Raw genomic sequence first — 24,142 nt, forward strand, 5'->3', positions numbered from 1 at the left:
TGTACGTGAATAGCTGACTCAGAATCCAAAAAGGTTCTGGAGTCCTTGCCTTTTACTGGAGATATTTTTTTTGGTAAAGAATTAAACAGTATTTTGGAGTCAGAAGCAGACTCCAAGAAAGTGAAGTTTCCTTCCACACACAAATTCAAGCCTAGATTTCCAGCTTTTCGGCCCTTTCGGAATCAAACAAAAGCAAAAGGAAAGGGTGATGGCAAACAGTCCACAGTCTTAATCCAACAAGTCTGGTAAGAGTAAAAAGCATTGGGCTACCAGAGGACCAGCTTCCAAATCAGAAGATAAGCCATCAGCCTGATGGTGCATGCGTCCACCTGGGGGAAAATATGGTGGGAGGCCGACTTCTTCAGTTTGCACAGGTCTGGCAGCAGTCTACCACAGATGCCTGGGTGCAAGAAGCGGTATCTCACTGTTATGCATTTTCTTTCTAGAAAAACCTTCCTTAAAGGTTTTTTTGTACCAGCCCGTCTTAAGTGGAAATGAAAGCCAGGGCTTTGAAGCAACTTCTGAACTGCTTCTTGCAGTCAGGAGTGATAATTCCAGTTCCTCCTGCACAACGAGGACAAGGGGGTAAATTTACTAAGATGGGAGTTCTATTTAAGATGGGATGTTGCCCATAGCAACCAATCAGATTCTACTTCTCATTTATCTATCACCTTCTAGAAGATAATACCTGTAATCTGATTGGTTGCTATAGGCAACATCCCATCTTAAATAGAACACCCATCTTAGTAAATTTACCCATAGGTTTTTATTCCAACCTGTTTCTATTCCAGAATCCAAATGGGTCGTTCCGGCCCATACTCAATCTCAAAGCGCTGAACAAGTACATTTGGGTGCCTCAGTTTCATATGAAGACTTTACATTCTATTATTTTGCCCATGGAGCTGGAGGATTTTATGGTATCCCTGGATATCCAGGATGCTTACCTGCATGTTCCTATAGCACTGTCCCATCAGTGCTATTTTAGGATCGCTATCCTCCAGCATAATTTAAAATTTCAGGCCCTACTATTTGGACTGGCCACAGCTCCCAGAGTATTCACCAAAATGATGGTGGTGATGGCATCTTATGTCCGTCAGCAAGGGAAATGGATATTTCCATACCTCTACGACTTTTTAATCCTGGCACAGTTTCAGGAATTGATTCAGTGTCATCTGCAACAGATAATAGCTTGTTTACAGAGACACGTTTGGCTCATAAATTGTGCAAACTAGTTTCTGGTTCCGTCACAACAGATGACTCATTTGGGAGCTGTGCTGGATTCAGGTCTTCAGAGAGTATTTCTACCTCTGCACAAAATATCCAAAATTCAGTCAAGGATTTAGGAGCTGCTGCACAGTCAAAGGGTATCCATTCATGCCACAACTCGTGTAATGGGGTTGATGGTGTCGACATTCGACATGATGGAGTTTTCCCAGTTCCATTCGAGGCCTCTGCAACGTCTGATCCTTTCCAAATGGAATGGTTGTCATCAGACAATAAAAACGCAGATTATGGTCCATCCTCTGGAAATAAGGATGTCCTAAGCCTGGTGGCTAAAGACATGCCATCTGGAAAAAGTGAGACCCTTTTGGATATCAGATTGGGAAATTCTGACAATGGATGCCAGTCTTCAGGGCTGAGGAGCAGTGTCAGGAAAGCGTTGCTTCCAGGGGCAGTGGCCAAAGAAGAAAACTGCCTGCCAATAAATATATTGGAACTTCGGGCAATATATATGGCACTTATTCAGGGGAAACCAGTCCAAATCCGCTCGGACAATGCAACGCCTGTTATGATTCCTGTACTCCAGACCGGAGGAGATCTTATGGCAGGGATCTGAGTACAGGAAAACAAGCTGGTTGTGGGAGCTGGATAGCCTAGTAACCCTTGGCGCCCTAACTCCGTTGTCTCGCCCGTGTAATCAGAAATCCCCTGCGAGACTATGGTTGCTTGAGCCCATGGCAGCCGCGTTCGAAGGGCGGATTATGTCTGCCCAACCCCGATGCCCCCGCAGGTCTTAAAGGGAGACAAGGGGAAGTCCGAGACAGGGTGATAACAAGGGGCCCTCTGACTAAGCAACCAGGCCAGGGGTTACAAGCTAACTAACTAAATCAAAAGGTATGTGCGGACTAGCCGCCAGGAAAAAGGACAACCAAAGATCCACTGATCCGACACTCCTATCCGGCACCGCCGGACACCAGAGTGGATCTGTGGAAGCGGAATCCTCCGCAAAGCTCCAGAACACAATTAAACAAAATAATAAACAGAAGCGGACAAGCCGCAACACACGGCTGCGCCGCGACTCACGACACCACCAGATGTTAAAGGTGCTCGGTCAGACTCCAGGAACGGATGGTAACTTCCGAGTACAGGATCTCTGAGGACAGGAATAACCAAAAGGACCGGGACTGGGAACTCTCTGCAGCAGACACAAGCAAACAGGAAGCTATCACCGGCGTCTGTAAGAAGTCCTGAGGGTGCCTTTATTCAGGCACCCTCCAATCAAGATCCAGACAGGACAATCAAATAGAAATGCCGTGCAGCTTGCATGCTGCACGGCCAGCACATAATCAGGGTAATGAGAATAGACCCAGCAACGGGGAACGCGGCTGAACGTGGCGTCCCCGTTGCTAAGGTCAGAGCGGCTCCGTGCGCCCGGCGTCTTAGCGTTGCCAGGGAGCCGGCGGCTGAACGCGCACGGCGTCCCTGGTTGCTAGGCGCCGGGCCGCACGGCCGAGCGGACCCCGGCGCCTAACAGTACCCCCCCTTGAGGAGGGGTCAAGGAACCCCTAAAGCCAGGTTTCTGAGGAAATTCACGAAAAAATGCTTTTTTGAGCTTTGGGGCATGAAGGTCTTCATCCAGGACCCACGACCTTTCCTCTGGCCCATAACCTCTCCAATGCACCAAAAAATAAAGCCGACCCCGGGACAACTTGGAATCGAGAACCTTCTCAACCAAGAACTCTTGCTGACCCTGTACATTAACTGGTGATCTCCCCTGAGATTTTTTACGAGGAAATCTGCTGGACGAAACATATGGTTTAAGCAATGAGCAATGGAAGGTATTTCCGATCCGTAAAGTTTTTGGTAAACGTAACCGGAAAGCAACTGGATTGACTTTTTTGATAATGAGAAATGGTCCAATAAATCTAGGACCCAATCTGGCTGAGGTTTGTCGAAGTTTGATGTTGCGAGTCGACAACCACACCCTGTCTCCTACTTTAAAAGTGCACGGCCGCCGCAGCCTGTCAGAAAAAAATTTTTCCCGGAAAGCTGCTTTTCTGAGAGCCAGGTGCACTTTTTTCCAAATAAGTTTAAGATGAGAGGTCAGGGCCAGAGAGGAGACAGAGGAATGTTGAAAAAATGAATTAGCTCTGGGGTGGAAACCAAAAACTGCAAAAAATGGAGACACATTGGTGGAGGAATGACAGGCATTATTATAAGCAAACTCCGCCAATGGAAGAAACTCAGACCAGTCATTTTGGAGTTTGGCCGAGTACAAACGCAAATATTGTTTTAGAGATTGGTTAACTCGCTCAGTCTGTCCATTGGATTGTGGATGATAGCCGGAGGTTAAAGATAATTTCATTTTTAACGAAGCACAAAAAGACCTCCAAAATTGCGCAATGAATTGTGGACCCCTGTCAGAAACAATATCAGTGGGTAACCCATGGAGTCTGAAAACATGACGGAGGAACAAGACTGCCAATCCCTGGGCAGATGGCAATCGGGGAAGAGCAATAAAATGGGCCATCTTGCTAAAACGGTCCACTACCACCCATATGACTCGGCATCCGGCTGACAGAGGGAGATCCACCACAAAATCCATGGAGATATGCGACCATGGCCTAAGAGGAACTTTCAAGGGCATAAGTTGACCAATAGGCAAAGAACGGGGAACTTTATGCTGTGCACAGACCTGACACGAAAAAACAAACTCTTTAATGTCTTTGGAAAGACCAGGCCACCATACTGAGCGGGATACTAATTCCAAAGTCTTAGCGATTCCCGGATGCCCTGCAACTTTGCTATCATGAAATTCCGCCAAAACAGTTGCTCTCAAAAACTCAGGAACAAAAAGACGACTAGCAGGAGTATTTCCCGGAGCTTGATGTTGAAGCAGTTTTAATTGGGAAAATACATCCTGTGTGAGACCTGCCTGAATGACTGAAGGCGGAAGTATGGGAGTAACAGGACTGTTGTCTTGAACCGGAAGGAAACTGCGTGACAGGGCATCTGCCTTGGTATTCTTGGAACCTGGTCTGAAGGTGATAATGAATTTGAAACGAGTAAAAAATAAAGCCCAACGAGCCTGTCGGGCATTCAGTCGTTTAGCCGATTCAATGTATTGAAGATTTTTGTGATCAGTCAAAACTGAAATGGTGTGGGTAGCTCCTTCAAGCCAATGTCTCCACTCCTCGAAAGCCCATTTAATAGCCAGCAATTCCCGGTTACCAACATCGTAGTTGGATTCTGCAGATGAGAATTTCCTGGACATAAAGGCACAAGGATGTAACTCAAGGGAATCTGGATCCTTCTGAGAAAGGATAGCCCCTACTCCAACCTCCGAGGCATCTACCTCAACAATGAAAGGTAATTCTGGGTTGGGATGTCTAAGGACAGGGGCTGAGACAAAGGCTTGTTTCAAGGCCTGAAAAGATAACTCCGCTTCACATGACCAATTGGTAGGATCTGCTCCCTTCTTAGTAAGTGCCACAATGGGAGCAACTAGGTCAGAGAAAGAGTGAATAAATCTTCTATAGTAGTTTGCAAACCCTAAAAAGCGCTGAATTGCTTTTAAATTGGTGGGTTGCGCCCAACTAAGGATGGCTTGGAGCTTTTTTGGTTCCATTCGGAATCCCCGAGGGGAAATAATGTACCCTAAAAAGGATACTTCCGTGACATGAAATTCACACTTCTCCAGCTTGGCATATAAGTGATTTTCACGTAATCTCTTTAGCACCTGACGCACCTGGGTAACATGTTGTTCCACGGAGTCAGAATATATCAAAATATCGTCTAAATAGACCACGACGAATCTTCCCAGAAACTCACGGAGCACATCATTAATGAGATCCTGGAAAACTGCCGGAGCGTTAGATAGGCCGAATGGCATGACCAGATACTCATAGTGGCCCGACTGAGTACTAAATGCCGTTTTCCACTCATCCCCTGACCTGATTCTGATGAGGTTATATGCTCCTCTAAGATCAATCTTAGAAAAAATAACAGCCGAACGTAGCTGATCAAAGAGGACAGAGATCAGCGGCAGAGGGTAAGTATTCTTTACTGAGATCTTATTCAAAGCTCTAAAGTCAATGCAGGGTCTGAGTGAACCATCCTTCTTCTCTACGAAGAAGAAACCTGCACTTAAAGGGGATTTAGATGGCCTGATAAACCCTTTCCCAAGGCTTTCTTTCACATACTCATTCATGGCCACCGTTTCAGGACCAGACAATGCATATAACCTTCCTTTAGGCAACGTGGCACCAGGAATTAACTCAATGGCACAATCATAAGGCCTATGGGGAGGCAAAATATCCGCATTGCCCTTGGAAAACACATCAACAAAATCCTGGTTTTCCCCAGGAATATGTGCGGAACTGGGGGCAGCTACTCGGATAGGAAGCGTAATACATTCTTTATCACAGATGGTACCCCATTGTAGGATCTCCCCAGACTGCCAATTAATGATGGGATTATGAAAGGCCAGCCAAGGATGACCCAGAACCACAGGAACTGCTGGACAATGGGTAAGGAAAAACTCAATTTTTTCAGAATGCAGAGCTCCCACCGAGAGCAAAACAGGAGGTGTACATAGAGAAATAACCCCATTGGATAAAGGACTCCCATCTAAACCATGCATGGTGATACACCTACCCAAGGTTAGCTGAGGAATACCTAAGGCCTTGGTCCATGTTAAATCCATAAAGTTTCCTGCAGCTGCACTGTCCACAAAAGCAGAGACCGAGGAACAGAGGCTGCCATAGGAAACTTTAGCAGGAACCAACAGTGAATTATTTGAGGAGATGAGCTGCAGACCAAAGTGAACCCCCTCACAACTCACTTGGTCAGGAAGTTTCCCAACTTGTTTGGACAACTACGGGCAAAATGTCCCTTACCTCCGCAGTATAAACACAGACCATAATTTTGCCTCCTGGTTCTTTCTTCCGGAGACAATTTGGAGAGACCAATCTGCATAGGCTCCTCTATGTCTACAGGAATGGAAGGAACCCAGGGAGAGGACCCGACAGATGCCCCTTTTTCAGCCCTCCGCTCTCTGAGCCGACGATCTATTTTAATAGATAGCTCCATGAGGTTATCGAGGGTCTCAGGAGCGGGATACTGGAGGAGACTGTCTTTTATAGATTCAGATAAGCCGAGGCGAAACTGACTGCGCAGGGCTGGGTCATTCCAGCCACAGTCGTTCGACCAACGGCGAAACTCCGTACAATAATTCTTTGCGGGATTCCTACCCTGTCTAAGAGCACGCAACTGACTTTCTGCGGACGCCTCTCTATCAGGGTCGTCATACAATAGCCCTAAAGATTTTAAAAAGGCGTCTACAGACGATAAGGCCGGATCGTCTGTCTTTAAACCAAAAGCCCAGGTCTGAGGATCCCCCTGAAGTAGAGAAATAATAATCCCAACCCGCTGAGCCTCTGTACCTGAGGTAACTGGTCTTAAACGAAAATACAGTTTGCAAGATTCTTTAAAATTAAAAAACTGTTTTCTATCCCCAGAAAAACGGTCAGGCAGATGCATTTTTGGTTCAGGGATGACCCTCGGGGAAGTCCGTAACAGATCTTCCTGTGACCTCACCCGGAGGGACAGATCCTGAACCATCTGAGTAAGTTCCTGAATCTGACTAACAAGAAGCTGGCCAGGGTTTGGCCCAACACCGGTGGGATTCATAAGGCCGACAAAAAATCTCCCAACTAAAAAGTGAAAAAATTTACTGTAAGTTTAATCTTTTCTTTTGTAGGCCGGTGATAATGTTATGATTCCTGTACTCCAGACCGGAGGAGATCTTATGGCAGGGATCTGAGTACAGGAAAACAAGCTGGTTGTGGGAGCTGGATAGCCTAGTAACCCTTGGCGCCCTAACTCCGTTGTCTCGCCCGTGTAATCAGAAATCCCCTGCGAGACTATGGTTGCTTGAGCCCATGGCAGCCGCGTTCGAAGGGCGGATTATGTCTGCCCAACCCCGATGCCCCCGCAGGTCTTAAAGGGAGACAAGGGGAAGTCCGAGACAGGGTGATAACAAGGGGCCCTCTGACTAAGCAACCAGGCCAGGGGTTACAAGCTAACTAACTAAATCAAAAGGTATGTGCGGACTAGCCGCCAGGAAAAAGGACAACCAAAGATCCACTGATCCGACACTCCTATCCGGCACCGCCGGACACCAGAGTGGATCTGTGGAAGCGGAATCCTCCGCAAAGCTCCAGAACACAATTAAACAAAATAATAAACAGAAGCGGACAAGCCGCAACACACGGCTGCGCCGCGACTCACGACACCACCAGATGTTAAAGGTGCTCGGTCAGACTCCAGGAACGGATGGTAACTTCCGAGTACAGGATCTCTGAGGACAGGAATAACCAAAAGGACCGGGACTGGGAACTCTCTGCAGCAGACACAAGCAAACAGGAAGCTATCACCGGCGTCTGTAAGAAGTCCTGAGGGTGCCTTTATTCAGGCACCCTCCAATCAAGATCCAGACAGGACAATCAAATAGAAATGCCGTGCAGCTTGCATGCTGCACGGCCAGCACATAATCAGGGTAATGAGAATAGACCCAGCAACGGGGAACGCGGCTGAACGTGGCGTCCCCGTTGCTAAGGTCAGAGCGGCTCCGTGCGCCCGGCGTCTTAGCGTTGCCAGGGAGCCGGCGGCTGAACGCGCACGGCGTCCCTGGTTGCTAGGCGCCGGGCCGCACGGCCGAGCGGACCCCGGCGCCTAACAACGCCAGTAGCGTACCTCAACCATCAGGGAGGAACTCGCAGCCAGAATGCAATGAAGGATGTCAGTCACCCATTAAAGTAAGCATTACTTCATCTTCCAGCCTTGTCCGCAGTCTTCATTGCGGGAGTCCTAAACTGGGAAGCGGATTATCTCAGTCGACGTGCCATTCATGTAAACGAATGGGCTCTACACCCAGAGGTCTTCCAAAATCTGGTATACAAATGGGGGTTACCAGAGAGAGATTTCATGGCGTCTCGCCAGAACAACAAAGTTCCCGCATACGGGTCAAGAACAAAGGATCCCAGAGCAATCTTTGTGGATGCCCTGTCAGTGAGGTGGGACTATTGCCTGTCCTATGTGTTTCCACCAATCATCCTGTTACCCAGGGTAATGCGAAAGATAAAACAAGGAATGGGCGCCATGATACTTATAGCTCCGGCTTGGCCCAGAAGACATTGGTACACAGATCTGCAGAGGATATCGATGGATGCTCCAGTCTTACTCCCTCAACATCCAGATCTACTGTCTCAGGGTCTCACAAGCACCTGAATCAACTGTCTTTGACTGCGTGGCTCTTGAGACTTCCATCCTGAAAGCAAGAGGATTCTCACAACAGGTAATTCAAACAATGCTCAGAGCAAGGTAACATTCCTCAGCTCGCATTTATCACCGAATATGGCAAGCCTATATTCGATGATGCAGTGACCGGAAATTTGACCCTAGGGCGTTCAGAGTTTCCAGAGACTTGGCATTCCTTCAGGCAGGAATGGACAAAGGTTTACTACAAGTGTCAGCATTGACTGTATGGTTCCAAAAGAAAATTGCCAACCTACAGGATGTGCGCACTTTTTTCCAGGGAATACTGCGCATTCAACCTCCTTTTGTGCCTCCTACAGTGCCTTGGGACTTAAGTTTAGTCCTAAAGGCCCTTCAAGTTGCCCCATTTGAACCACTTAAACGAGTGAATCTTAAATGGTTGACAGCTAAAGTTCTCTTTCTACTGGCTATTGCTTCAGCTAGAAGTGTTTCAGATTTAGGGGCTCTGTTATGCCGCCCTCCTTTTCTGATTTTTTTTTTTTATACAGATGCAGCGGTTCTCAGAACCAAATCTGGGATTATTCCTAAAGTGGTGTCTAAATTCCACCTTAATTAAGAAATTGTAGTCCTGGCCTTCCAGGGGCCGGACCTTTCTGCAGAAGATGCATCGTTGGACGCAGTCCGTGCCTTAAGGATCTACGTGGATCGTACCAATGCCATCAGAAAGACACACTCTCTTCGTTCTCTATGGATTTCACAAGAGAGGATGGCCTGCTGATAAGCAGACACTGGCGAGGTGGCTTCGGATGACAATTTCAGAAGCATATTCTCAAGCTGATCTCCCTGTTCCGGCTAATGTCTATGCAGACTCTACTCATAAGGTAGGTCCATCATGGGCAGCACAACAGCACATGGTCTTCCATTAACACATTCATTAGACATTATGCCTTTGATACCATTGCCTCTCAGGACGCTGAATTCGGGCAAAGGATTCTCCTGTCCATTCAGGAGCATCCCCACCACTAAATTGCTTTGGGACATCCCAATGTTATCCTGTCGACCCTGCCGGAGAAATAATCGTTATGGTAAAATTTACCGTTGATAACACTATTTCTCCTAAGTCCACAGGAATCTCACCCTGATGCACCTGACTTGAGAATACTTTTCACTCACTAACCTCTTCCTTCTTCTACGGAAGGGTGTGCATGTGTGTTCTTCTCGCCTGATTAGGGCTCTCTATGATGCTCCTGCCTTGACCTTTGGGAATACAACTGATTTGCCTGAGCCAGGAGGCGGGGATATATAGACAGGCCCGTTGCATGCTGGGAGGCCGAAAGCTTTGACCGTTTGGTGCAAATCTGCTGTCGCGTCATCATATCCCAATGTTATCCTGTGGATCCTGTTGACTTAGGAGAAATAGTGTTATCAACGGTAAGTTTTACCATAACGATTATATTTCAGAGATCACAAAACGTCCCTCTGCATCAGAATATATAGGTGTAATACTTGGGGTCAGGGATTTTTTTTTAAACTAAAATGGCCACACCCCTGGCCTTAGCTTTATAACAGCAAAAAGCAGCTACCGTATAACCTAGAAGGCCTAACTTCACATGTTCCTGATCAGTTAGGTGGGTCTCCTGTAACATTGCAATATCAATCTGAGACTTCCTCAAATACATTAGGATTTCTTCCATTTGATAGAGGAATTAATCCAGCCCACATTCCAGGAACACACCTTTATAAGAGACATAATGACAAATCAAGTAAGAAAACTGCAAAATTACCATGCTGAGACCAGAGTACCCTCCCTCCACCCCACCCACCCATAACAAGACAAACAGACAAATAAACATAAAACAGAAAGTCCATTCTTTCACGGTGCATCACACCAAGCAAGTGATCTTCCGGGAAAAAACAAAAAAGAAGGTAACCGCCAGTAAAAAGTACGCAAGTGATCTTCCGGGGAAAAACAAAAAAGATGGAAACCGCCAGTAAAAAGGACAAGCAGTCATAACTGGGGGAGGGGGGTTCCAACCCCCTTTATAAGGGATCCCTAGCGAGCATGCCCGCAAGGGAACAATAATATAATATGAAAAGCAGGGTCCAAAAAAAAACACGGCATATGGTCAGTTCAGAATATCAAGAAAACAAGTAAATATTGAAACACTGTAGGTCTATATGTACAGCTCAACAAAGAAAGAAAGCTTATCCCGGCTATGCACCAAAACAGTGCTAACACTGTACAGTATATTGTGTGAAATGTCTTACAAACCACGTAAGGGATATATGCAGAAGAAAAGATAAAGATGAATGAAGACAAAGTCCAGTCCCAAATATTATTCTCCTGCACCTTGGAGGAATGCGAGAGCATTAGCTGGAGTGGTAAAATCCGTAAATGTGTCACCTGCAAACAGCCTTAATCGAGCCGGAAATAGGAGAGCGAAGTTGTTGACTACAAACTGGCGAGAAGTCTTTTCGGGCCCTGGTAAATACCACTGAATAATCCTGGAATAGTATAAGCTTGGTGCCGTCCCATGTGTGTGATTTACATTTGCGCAAAGCCGACCAGGAGAGTTCCTTGTGTGAAAAAATGAGGCATCGGAAGATGATCATTCTAGGGCGGGAGTTAGCATCACCCTTCAACTGGCCAAGACGATGAGGCCGCTCTATCACTAATCCCTTACAATCATCAGCCACATTTATTAAAATAGGCAAAGTCTGACGGAGAAAATTGTAGAGCGTTGGCCCTTTAACTGTTTCAGGCAAGCCCTCTAGCCTAGATTATTTCTTGGGAACCTGTGCTCCAAGTCGTCGAGCTTATTACACATTGCACCAATTGCGATTTCTGGAGTTTAGCAGTTTGAGCTTTTAAATCATGGATATCTTGAAAAGCTTCCCCCAAACTCATGTCAGTCTAGCTTACTCTGTGTGTGAGCTGTGAGAGATGATCCTTCAACTCCTGTACACTAAGGTAGCAGCTTGAAATAGTGTATTTAATAGCTCTCAGCATATCTTGATATGAGGACTGTGATGGAACAGGAGAAAGTGAGCCCTCAAGGCTGGCTGGAGGAGAGTGATCCGGCGGAGAAACCAGAGACGACTCTGCACATGCCAGAGATGTGACAGCGGCGGCCACCTTGGAAATCCTCCTCTGAGCTTCAGACCTTTGGCGAGCATTACGTTTCGGCATGGGAGGAAAATACCTCTCCATGCAGCAGTGGAAGAGGGTCTGGGGTGTCCTGTGGAGTTGCCCTTGCCTTTAGACTGCCAGTGGTAAGGGGGGATGCCGTCCGCAGCAGTGCCCACGGAGCTGAGCTAAAGCGCAGCCGCTCTCATCAGCACCGGAACCGGAAGTCATGATGGCTCATTCTTTATCAGTGACATTGTGTATCCCACCCCTGTTTCATGAAAAGCAGGTAAAGAGTAGACCTCATTTTCAGTAGATCACAGACCTTTCAGAAGTGTTGTTTTTTCCTTTGTTAATCTTAACAGTGACATTCTGGGAATCATTCCATATAAATTAAATATCCTCGTGGCTTTCTTCAGTTTGAGTCATGCATTTTGACTGAAGTCCTGCTTTCTCTCCTCCCTACTGGCTCTTGGCAACTCCCATATCTCAATGATTTAAGCCAGAGGCATGGCCACACCTCCAGCGTCACTCTGTACAACCTCATTGCAAGAAATTAAATTTACTTCCTGGTTCTGTGCTGTTTCATTATACATTGCAACTTAGGAGTCAATAGCATTTTGCTAGAAACCTCATGTTGCCTTTCTGCCATTTCCACAGACTCTTTCAATACTTCCATAACACACATTCCTTCTGTCAATGGGTGATTATGTTATGTTATGTTTGCTTTCTTTCACTCTCATCACCCGTGGCAGAGAAATGGTGTTCTTCACTACCTGTCCCTGAACAGTGTAAACCAGTACTCGTCACTGAGCAGCATGTCTCAGCTGCTTAGTGACGAGTACTAATTTGAGCTCACATTTGCAATAGCTCTTTGCCCCACCCTGTGGAATCTCTTAAAGGGAAGCTATCAAAATTCTCCTTGCTGCCTCTGTTCTCATTTTCAAAAATAGCGGGGGGGGGGAAATAATGCATATCTGGCATTGTGGGCACATGGCTCAGTGGGGGCATATCTGGCAATGTGGGGGCATATCTGGCACTGTGGGGGCATATCTGGCTCTGCGGGCACATGGCACTGTGGGGGCATATCTGGCACTGTGGGCACATGGCACTGTGGGGGCACATCTATAATCTGGCACTGTGGAGTCATATCTGTATCTGGCACTGTGGGGTCATATCTGGCACTGTGGGGGCATATCTAGCACTGTGGGCACATGGCACTGTGGGGGCATATCTGTATCTGGTACTGTGCATTGTGGGCACATGGCACTGTGGGGTCATATCTGTATCTGGCACTGTGGGGTCATATATGGCACTGTGGGCCTACGGCGCGCGTGCAAAAATAGGGGCGTGGTATAACAAAAAGTAGGCGTGGTATAACAAAAAATGGGCGTGGTATAGCAAAAAAAGGGACGTAGCCTTGCTGCACAGAGTGTAATGACTGCCTCAGACGAAATAATCCTTTGGCCCCCACAGGTAAAAACCTCAAACACATATGCCCCCACAGTGCCAGATACACACATGCCCCCACAGTGCCATGTGCCCACAGTGCCAGATACAGATATGCCCCCACAGTGCCATGTGCCCACCGTGCTAGCTATGCCCCCACAGTGCCAGATATGCCCCCACAGTGCCAGATTACAGATATGCCCCCACAGTGCCATGTGCCCACAGTGCCAGATATGACCCCACAGTGCCAGATTACAGATATGCTCCCACAGTGCCATGTGCCCACAGTGCCAGATATGACCCCACAGTGCCAGATATGACCCCACAGTGCCAGATACAGATATGACCCCACAGTGCCATGTGCCCACAATGCTAGATATGCCCCCACAGTGCCAGATTACAGATATGCCCCCACAGTGCCATGTGCCCACAGTACCAGATATGACCCCACAGTGCCAGATTACAGATATGCCCCCACAGTGCCATGTGCCCACAGTGCCAGATATGACCCCACAGTGCCAGATATGACCCCACAGTGGCAGATACAGATATGACCCCACAGTGCCATGTGCCCACAATGCTAGATATGCCCCCACAGTACCAGATTACAGATATGCCCCCACAGTGCCATGTGCCCACAGTACCAGATATGACCCCACAGTGCCAGATACAGATATGCCCCCACAGTGCCATGTGCCCACAGTACCAGATATGACCCCACAGTGCCAGATACAGATATGCCCCCACAGTGCCATGTGCCCACAGTGCTAGATATGCCCCCACAGTGCCAGATACAGATATGACTCCACAGTGCCAGATTATAGATATGCCCCCACAGTGCCATGTGCCCACAGTGCCAGATATGCCCCCACAGTGCCAGATATGCCCCCACAGTGCCATGTGCCCGCAGAGCCAGATATGCCCCCACAGTGCCAGATATGCCGCCACAGTGCCACATATGACCCACATTGCCAGATATGCCCCCACTGAGCCATGTGCCCACAATGCCAGATATGCCCCCATAGTAGAGCTCACCGTTGCTGTGTGGTGAGCGCAGCGCGCGCTTCTCCTGCCTGCCGCCCTGCTTTTCAGTCTGATCTCCGGCAGTGACGGCAGCGTGTATATCTCAAATCAGGCGCTGGTCCGCAAGCTCTCATTGGCTAACGAACCGGCACCTGATTTGAGCCATACACTCCGCCGTCACTGCCGGAGACCAGACAGAGGGGCAGGGCAGCAGGCAGGAGAGGCGCAGCTTCGGGTGGTGGGCGGAGAATTGCGATCGACTGGTCGCATGTCCGCGATCGACCAGTCGATCACGATCGACTGTTTGGCCACCCCTGGCCTACAGGGACATTATGTGAATGTCCTACCCATGTACACTCCATTCAAGATGGTATATAGTACAGTAAATTGGGAATATTTTGCAGTTACTGGCACTTTTTGGGCTGACAGTACCAACACAAACATCCAAGTGCAGCCCCCCAAATAGGTGTCACCCTTAATGGGAAATTTGCCACTGCACATAATAGTGAGGCAGACTACACAAGGCAATAAGTACAAAACATGGCACTGCAAGAATGCAGCAAAGCAGTACTCAATCACGGTATTGTCAATGATATCCCACTCTGACAGCAAAACGTTCCCGGTTGGGCTCTTAACCACTTGCCTGGTATGGTTGCGTCATACCAGCAAATGCTTTATCTGACCTGGTCGTACAGGATGCGACCAGTCAGATAAACAGTGTTAGCAGCGGCAGGGAAGGGAAACTTCCCTTTGCTGCTGGGTCTCTTTGCCTCCCTGCACCCTCCCCTCAGTTTTGCCGTGCTGCCGATCATTGCTGATCGGTCAGCACGGCAGGACCACCCAACTAGCAGCTGCTGACCATTGCAGTAGCTGGGAAAGTGTAAAACAACCCCCCAAAGCCACCCCCCATGTACCTGGCAGCGGTCTTGGGTGTAAACAGTAACGTTGCGATAGTCGCGATGTTACAGATGTTCTGATGTTGACAATCTTCCTGACTGATGTTCGAATGCAAGGTTTTTTTTGTTCTTTTTTTTTAACTAAAATCATTTTGGATAAGGTTAAATTCATATTCTTCACCCAATTCACGCATAAAACCCCCCAAGAATTTCTGAGCGGGTTTTTTTTTTTTTTTGGGGGGGGGATTGTCAGTTAAGTGGTTAACATAAGGTAATCAATGGTAAATAGCACGTAATTGAGTAAAAACATACAATCAGAATTATAAAATAAAAGCTGACACCAGTTTATAAAAAGAATAATGTGTAACATACAAAAGATATACTCAGCTTTAACTATGCTTCAAAGCAGTTCAAAGTTAAATCAAGTTAACACAGAGTGTAGTCGGTTCCAGGGAGCCCCTCCCCTTTTCTATCTTGTCCTGGATAATATGGGCAGTATATTGCAGTCCCGGTAGAGCAGGCATTCCCAGCCACGGTCCTCAAGGCACACTAACAGTGCAGGTTTTAGTGATATCCAGGCTTCAGCACAGGTGACTTACTTAGCACCTCAGTTATTTTGATTTAACCATCTGTGCTACAGCCTGGATATCACTAAAACTGCTCTGTTGGTGTGCCTTGAGGACCGTGGTTGGGAATGCCTGCGGTAGAGGTTGCTGTGTGATCTTGAAAGCCCTTATTATCCCCTAGGTGCAGTCTATGACCTCCCATTTCGTGGATACAAATGTGTGTTATACATATATTAGTGGTCTATTATTAGCAAAAGGGTCAGCATTACCTCAAATAAGTATTTTTGCCAAAGGGTTATTTTACCTGGCATGGGCATTTTATTATTCAGTGATTTACTAAATGACCATTGGCCCTCATTCCAAGTTGATTGCTCGCTAGCTGTTTTTAGCAGCCGTGCAAACGCATAGTCGCCGCCCACGGGGGAGTGTATTTTCGCTTTGCAAGTGTGCGAACGCCTGTGCAGCCAAGCTCTGCAAAAACATTTTGTGCAGTTTCAGAGTAGGTCTGAACTTTCTCAGCGCTTGTGATCACTTCAGTCTTTTTGGTGCCGGAATTGACGCCACACACCCGCCCTCCAAACGCCAGGACACGCCTGTGTTTTCCCTACCAATCCCAGAAAACGGTCAGTTGACACCCATAAACGCCCTTTTTCTGTCAATCTTCTTGCAATCGGCTGTGTGTATGGATTCTTCTTTAAATCGCTACGATCCGCATTGTACCTGTACGACGCGAGTGCGCATTGTGGTGCATACGCATGCGCAGTAGAGACCTGATCACAGCGCAGCGAAAATCAGCAGCGTGCGATCAACTCGGAATGACCCCCATTGTTAGAACTTGTGTGGATAGCAACATTTAAACAGATTTTTGATGCAATATTGTATACATGTAACAGTGCAATATGGCTGAAATGTATGATAAAAGTCACATAATAGTTATTTACCCATACTGATACAAATGGGATCATACATAATGCAAAAAAATATTTTATAATTCACATAGTGGAAGACTTATCAAAGTTTGAAGAGAGATAAAGTACAAACCTATCAGCTCCTTACTATCATTAAACAGGCTGTGTTTAAAAAATGACAGTATGTGTCTGATCAGAGACGACCACCAAAGCCATCACAACATGCCCAGTAACTGCGTACTCAATAACTCCCTGAGTGCCTTCATGACTGCACAGAATTGCCGCAGGAGCTGCAACGCTGGTACCATGTTTTATGCTTCTAAGATCGCATTCACATGCAGAGAAATGCCCTAAAAACTGTCACAACATCCCTGCACTTTGCAGATACTCCCTTTCACCTCACCCAAATGGCCTCTTCCTTTCAATCATTGCCACTGATTCCTCACTGTGAGCGGCATCGCAAAGGTACCTTGGCACATGTGCACTTTGGTCGCGACACATGCGCTGTCTGCTGATAATCCCTCAGTTGCGACACCCGCAACTGAATCAGGCCCAGTGTGTCTAGTATATTTATGTTGTTTCTTTGCCTCTACATATCTAGGAGCACTAGTTTGCAGATGTATTTCTCAAGAGCATATTGTGTCTATTGTGCTTTATAAATGATGTCCACTGTATTTTCCTTAATTTTTAGTATGTATTTAAAATTGCAGATACATGCTGACTATGTACATTTCATTTTTACTAAACACTAATTTCTCCTGTTATAGGTTATGCAGTTCTTGAATAAGATGGCTGGCAATGAATATGTTGGATTCAGTAATGCCACGTAAGTATTTAAATACAAATACGTAAGTGATTAGGATATGTGTTTAGAGAATTGCACCTACCACATCGCAGGTAAAGTAGTGTTACAAACCGATTGTACATTTATGATCATATAGTAGTGTTAGTTTACTCTCTTTATAGGTTGTATTTCTCATACGTCCTAGAGGATGCTGGGGTCACTTCAAGAACCATGGGGTATGGACGGGATCCGCAGGAGACATGGGCACTTTAAGACTTTCAAAGGGTGTGACCTGGCTCCTCCCTCTATGCCCCTCCTCCAGACTCCAGTTTAGAATCTGTGCCCAGTGAGACTGGATGCACTCTGAGGAGCTCTACTGAGTTTTTCTGAAAAAGACTTATGTTAGGTTTTTTATTTTCAGGGATACTGCTGTCAACAGTCTCCCTGCTTCGTGGGACTTAGGGGAGAGAAGTTAGACCTACTTCTAGTGAGTTTAAAGGCTCTGCTTCTTGGCTACAGGACACCATTAGCTCCCGAGGGTCTGATCGCTAGGTACGCCTAGATGGTCGTTCCCGGAGCCGGCCGTCACCCCCCTTGCAGAGCCAGAAGTCAGAAGACAGGTGAGTAGAAGAAGCAAAGAAGATTTCAGTGGCGGCTTTTGAGGTACCGCACAGCGATCGCTATAGGGTACAGGGCGCGGGGGGGGCGCCCTGGGCAGCATATAAATCCTCAGTCTGACACTGGTATACGGGGACATTTGTGCCAAGGCACTGTCCTAACCCCGCCAATATAAATATTTGTTGAAAATTGCGGGAAGGAAGCGCGCCATTACGGGGGCGGATCTTCTTCCTCACAGCTCACACACACACTCCTGACAACTGCAGGGCGCAGAGGGGGCGCCCTGGGCAGCATAAAATGGCAAAAGGCACATTGTCCTACCCCCGCCAGTATAATTAACTATTTATTTAAAAGCGAGTGAAGCGCGCCAGTACGGGGGCGGGGCTTCTTCCTCATTAAGCCAGCACAATAATCAGCGCCATTTTCTCCTCACAAGAGAAACGCTGGTCCTCCCTTCACTACTTACATGTATCAGGGTACAAAAACGGGGGGGGGGGGGGGAGATGTATATGGTGCTTGTATTATAATAATAAAAGCGCTGCAGGTCTGTTTTTCAATGATATGTTTCACAGATTGTGTGTGCTTGGCGCTGGGGTGTGAGCTGTTTTTTCCTCTGTGTCCATCTGACAGAGGTCTGTTCCCTATAAGTCCCAGTGTGTCTTGAGTGTGTGTGGTACATATGTGTGACATGTCTGAGGCAGGGAGTTCCTCCCTGGAGGAAGCCATTGTAGGGACACAGAGTTGTAAGATGGTGGCGATACCGGCACACCAAGAGCCTGCATGGGTGAAAGAAATATGTGGTAGTATGCATCATATCAGTAGGAGATTAGATAAGTCTGTATCTAATACTGCATGCTGGATATGTGGAAGATGTGTTTTTTCAGGATTCTGTTCTTCTATCTGCAGGCGACCCTTCCTGGGTCACATAAAGTCCATTTACAAATGTTATGACTCGATACCGACACGGACTCTAAGTCCTGTGTCGACGATAGGGACTCCAGGGAAATAGATCTAATAAGAGTCCCTCCCACGAGCTTAATATATTCTTTCCCGGCAGTCACTCCCGGTGTTAGATTAGTGCACTGTCCAGGGTGACAATAGAAAGTAATTCTCCCTGCATCGGGCACGGCGTTACTAAAAGAGCCGGCAGACCGAAAGGTGAAAACTACATTAAAATCCATTTATGTTGCAAATGGTACGCTACTCAGACCCACTAGTGTTTGTGTGTGGGTGAGTGGCGCTATTGAAAAATGGTCTTAAAGTGTGTCATCAGAAATTGACACGATTGATTAAGATGAGATACTTCTTAAGTTAGGGAATATCAAAAACGCTACCGCATACATGCTAGAGGCAATGAAAGATATTGGACTCTTGAGTTCACTAGCCGCTACCAGGGCAGTATCGGCTCGGCGGGCGTTGTGGATTCGCCGGTGGAACGCGGATGCAGATTCCAAAATAAATATGGAGGCTCTCCCATATAAAGGTGAGGCCTTATTTGGCGATGGACTAGATGCGTTAGTCTCGGCGGCTACCGCAGGTAAGTCGACATTTTTGCCACCTGCACTGGCAAAAAAGACATATCTCTCACATGCAGTCCTTTTGGCCCAATAAATACAATTGATGTCTGAGTTAGTGGCCTTGTCTCACAAGGGCCCTTATTTGATCTTCCATGAAGATAGAGCTGAATTGAGGACACGTCAGCGTTTTCTACCGGAACCGACCTATTGTGGCGCCTGTGGCTACTGACACCTTCGCTGAGTCAAAGTCTCTGGATGTGGTTGGCGCTTTGAAGATTATGTCGCCTGAACGACTCAGATTAGGAAAACAGTGGCTCTGTTTGTCCTGTATGCTCCCAACAAGGTTGGGTGTCCTGCTTCCAAGCAGACCATTGCGCGCTGGATCTGTGAGTCCTGCTGGCAACAGTGAGTCCTGCTGGCAACAGGCTCACTGCATCGAGGGACTTAGGGGAGAGAAGTTCAACTCACCTGCGTGCAGGATGGATTGGCTTCTTAGGCTACTGGACACCATTAGCTCCAGAGGGAGTCGGAACACAGGTCTCACCCTGGGGTTCGTCCCGGAGCCGCGCCGCCGACCCCCCTTGCAGATGCTGAAGATTGAAGGTCCAGAAACCGGCGGCAGAAGGCTTTTCAGTCTTCATGAAGGTAGCGCACAGCACTGCAGCTGTGCGCCATTGTTGTCACACACTTCACACCAACGGTCACGGAGGGTGCAGGGCGTTGCTGGGGGCGCCCTGGGCAGCAATGTATAATACCTTATTCTGGCTAAAAATACATCACATATAGCCCCTGGAGGCTATATGGATGTATTTAACCACTGTCAGGTCTCAGAAAAACGGGAGAAGAAGCCCGCCGAAAAGGGGGCGGGGCCTATTCTCCTCAGCACACAGCGCCATTTTCCCTCACAGAAATGCTGGTGGGAAGGCTCCCAGGCTCTCCCCTGCACTGCACTACAGAAACAGGGTTAAAACAGAGAGGGGGGGCACTTATTTGGCGATATGTATATATATATATTAAAATGCTATAAGGGAAAAACACTTATATAAAGGTTGTCCCTGTATAATATAGCGTTTTTGGTGTGTGCTGGCAAACTCTCCCTCTGTCTCCCCAAAGGGCTAGTGGGGTCCTGTCCTCTATCAGAGCATTCCCTGTGTGTGTGCTGTGTGTCGGTACTTGTGTGTCGACATGTATGAGGACGATGTTGGTGAGGAGGCGGAGCAATTGCCGGTAATTGTGATGTCACTCTCTAGGGAGTCGACACCGGAATGGATGGCTTATTTAAGGAATTACGTGATAATGTCAACACGCTGCAAGGTCGGTTGACGACATGAGACGGACGGCAAACCAATTAGTACCTGTCCAGGCGTCTAAAACACCGTCAGGGGCGTTAAAACGTCCTTTTACCTCAGTCGGTCGATACAGACACAGACACGGACACTGACTCCAGTGTCGACGGTGAAGAAACAAACGTATTTTCCTTTAGGGCCACACGTTACTTGTTAAGGGCAATGAAGGAGATGTTACATATTTCTGATACTACAAGTACCACAAAAAAGGGTATTATGTGGAGTGTAAAAAAACTACATGTGGTTTTTCCTGAATCAGATAAATTAAATGAAGTGTGTGATGATGCGTGGGTTTCCCCCGATAGAAAATTATTGGCGGTATACCCTTTCCCGCCAGAAGTTATGGCGCGTTGGGAAACACACCTTAGGGTGGATAAGGCGCTCACACGCTTATAAAAACAAGTGGCGTTACCGTCTCCAGATACGGACGCCCTCAAGGAGCCAACTGATAGGAGGTTGGAAAATATCCTAAAAAGTATATACACACATACTGGTGTTATACTGCGACCAGCGATCGCCTCAGCCTGGATGGGCAGCGCTGGGGTGGCTTGGTCGGATTCCCTGACTGGAAATATTGATACCCTTGACAGGGACAGTATTTTATTGACTATAGAGCATTTAAAAGATGCATTTCTATATATGCGAAACTCTGGCATCAAGAGTAAGTGCGATGTCCATATCTGCCAGACGATGTTTATGGACACGACAGTGGTCAGGTGATGCAGATTCCAAACGGCACATGGAAGTATTGCCGTATAAAGGGGAGGAGTTATTTGGGGTCGGTCCATCGGACCTGGTGGCCACGGCAACAGCTAGAAAATCCACCTTTTTTACCCCAAGTCACATCTCAGCAGAAAAAGACATAGTCTTTTCAGCCTCAGTCCTTTCGTCCCCATAATATCTGCCCAGGGATAGAGGTAAGGGAAGAAGACTGCAGCAGGCAGCCCATTCCCAGGAACAGAAGCCTTCCACCGCTTCTGCCAAGTCCTCAGCATGACGCTGGGGCCGTACAAACAGGTGCGGTGGGGGGTCGTCTCAAGAGTTTCAGCACGCAGTGGGCTCACTCGCAAGTGGACCCCTGGATCCTACAAGTAGTATCCCAGGGGTACAGATTGGAAATTCGAGACGTCTCCCCCTCGCAGGTTCCTGAAGTTTGCTTTACCAACGTCTACCTCCGACAGGGAGGCAGTATTGGAAACAATTCACAAGCTGTATTCCCAGCAGGTGATAATCAAAGTACCCCTCCTACAACAAGTAAAGGGGTATTATTCCACACTATATTGTGGTACTGAAGCCAGACGGCTCGGTGAGACCTATTCTAAATGGAGTCACTCAGAGCAGTGATAGCGAACCAGGAAGAAGGGGACTATATGGTGTCCCTGGACATCAAGGATGCTTACCTCCATGTCCCAATTTGCCCTTCTCACCAAGGGTACCTCAGGTTCGTGGTACAAAACTGTCACTATCAGTTTCAGACGCTGCCGTTTGGATTGTCCACGGCACCCCGGGTCTTTACCAAGGTAATGGCCGAAATGATGATTCTTCTTCAAAGAAAAGGCGTCTTAATTATCCCTTACTTGGACAATCTCCTGATAAGGGCAAGGTCCAGAGAACAGTTGGAGGTCGGAGTAGCACTATCTCAAGTAGTTCTACGACAGCACGGGTGGATTCTAAATATTCCAAAATCGCAGCTGTCTCCGACGACACGTCTGCTGTCCCTAGGGATGATTCTGGACACAGTCCAGAAAAAGGTGTTTCTCCCGGAGGAGAAAGCCAGGGAGTTATCCGAGCTAGTCAGGAACCTCCAAAAACCAGGAAAAGTGTCAGTGCATCATTGCACAAGGGTCCTGGGAAAAATGGTGGCTTCTTAGCGATTCCATTCGGCAGATTTCACGCAAGAACTTTTCAGTGGGATCTGCTGGACAAATGGTCCGGATCGCATCTTCAGATGCATCAGCGGATAACCCTGTCTCCAAGGACAAGGGTGTCTCTTCTGTGGTGGCTGCAGAGTGCTCATCTACTAAAGTGCCACAGTTATGCATTCAGGACTGGGTCCTGGTGACCACGGATTCGAGCTTGAAAGGCTGGGGAGCAGTCACACAGGGAAAAAATTTCCAGGGAGTGTGATCAAGTCTGGGGACTTCTCTCCGCATAAATATACTGGAGCTAAGAGCAATTTACAATGCTCTAAGCTTAGCAAGACCTCTGCTTCAAGGTCAGCCGGTATTGATCCAGTGGGACAACATCACTGCAGTCGCCCACGTAAACAGACAGGGCGGCACAAGAAGCAGGAGGACAATGGCAGAAACTGCAAGGATTCTTCGCTGGGCGGAAAATCATGTGATAGTACTGTCAGCAGTTTTCATTCCGGGAGTGGACAACTGGGAAGCAGACTTCCTCAGCACGACCTCCACCCGGGAGAGTGGGGACTTCATCGAAAAGTTTTTTCCACATGATTGTGCACCGTTGGGAAAGACCAAAGGTGGACATGATGGCGTCCCGCCTGAACAAAAAAAACAAAAAAAACTGGACAGGTATTGCGCCAGGTCAAGAGACCCTCAGGCAATAGCTGTGGACGTTCTGGTAACACCATGGGTGTACCAGTCGGTGTATGTGTTCCCTCCTCTGCTTCTCATACCAAAGGTACTGAGAATTATAAGACGTAGAGGAGTAAGAACTATACTCGTGGCTCCGGATGGGCCAAGAAGGACTTGGTACCCGGAACTTCAAGATGCTCACAGAGGACTCAGGGCCTCTGCCGATAAGAAGGGACTTGCTTCAGCAAGTACCATGTCTGTTCCAAGACTTACCGCGGCTGCGTTTGACGGCATGGCGGTTGAACGCCGGATCCTAAGGGAAAAAGGCATTCCGGAAGAGGTCATTCCTACCCTGGTCAAAGCCAGGAAGGAGGTGACCGCACAACATTATCACCACATGTGGCGAAAATATGTTGCGTGGTGTGAGGCCAGGAAGGCCCCACGAAGAAATTTCAACTCGGTCGATTCCTGCATTTCCTGCAAACAGGAGTGTCTATGGGCCTCAAATTGGGGTCCATTAAGGTTCAAATTTCGGCCCTGTCGATTTTCTTCCAGAAAGAATTGGCTTCAGTTCCTGAAGTCCAGAAATTTGACAAGGGAGTACTGCATATACAACCCCCTTTTGTGCCTCCAGTGGCACTGTGGGATCTCAACGTAGTCCTGGGATTCCTCAAATCACGTTGGTTTAAACCGCTCAAATCTGTGGATTTGAAATATCTCACATGGAAAGTGACCATGATGTTGGCCCTGGCCTCGGCCAGGCGAGTGTCAGAATTGGCGGCTTTGTCTCACAAAAGCCCATATCTGATTGTCCATTCGGACAGGGCAGAGCTGCGGACTCGTCCCCAGTTTCTCCCTAAGGTGGTGTCAGC

General features: G+C 47.6%; 1 protein-coding gene across 6 annotated transcripts in view; it reads left to right on the plus strand.

Annotated features, from left to right (window-relative positions):
• Positions 1–24,142, plus strand: part of LOC134945051 (glutaminase kidney isoform, mitochondrial-like) — a 1,232,451-nt gene that overhangs the window by 674,071 nt on the left and 534,238 nt on the right. For all 6 annotated transcript variants that reach the window (XM_063934082.1, XM_063934081.1, XM_063934084.1 and 3 more), the window contains one exon: positions 17,236–17,294. In XM_063934082.1, the coding sequence (XP_063790152.1) occupies positions 17,236–17,294 (59 nt within the window). The remainder of the gene's footprint in view (positions 1–17,235; positions 17,295–24,142) is intronic.

Source organism: Pseudophryne corroboree, chromosome 7 (assembly GCF_028390025.1).
Source record: "Pseudophryne corroboree isolate aPseCor3 chromosome 7, aPseCor3.hap2, whole genome shotgun sequence".
Lineage (NCBI taxonomy): Eukaryota > Metazoa > Chordata > Amphibia > Anura > Myobatrachidae > Pseudophryne > Pseudophryne corroboree.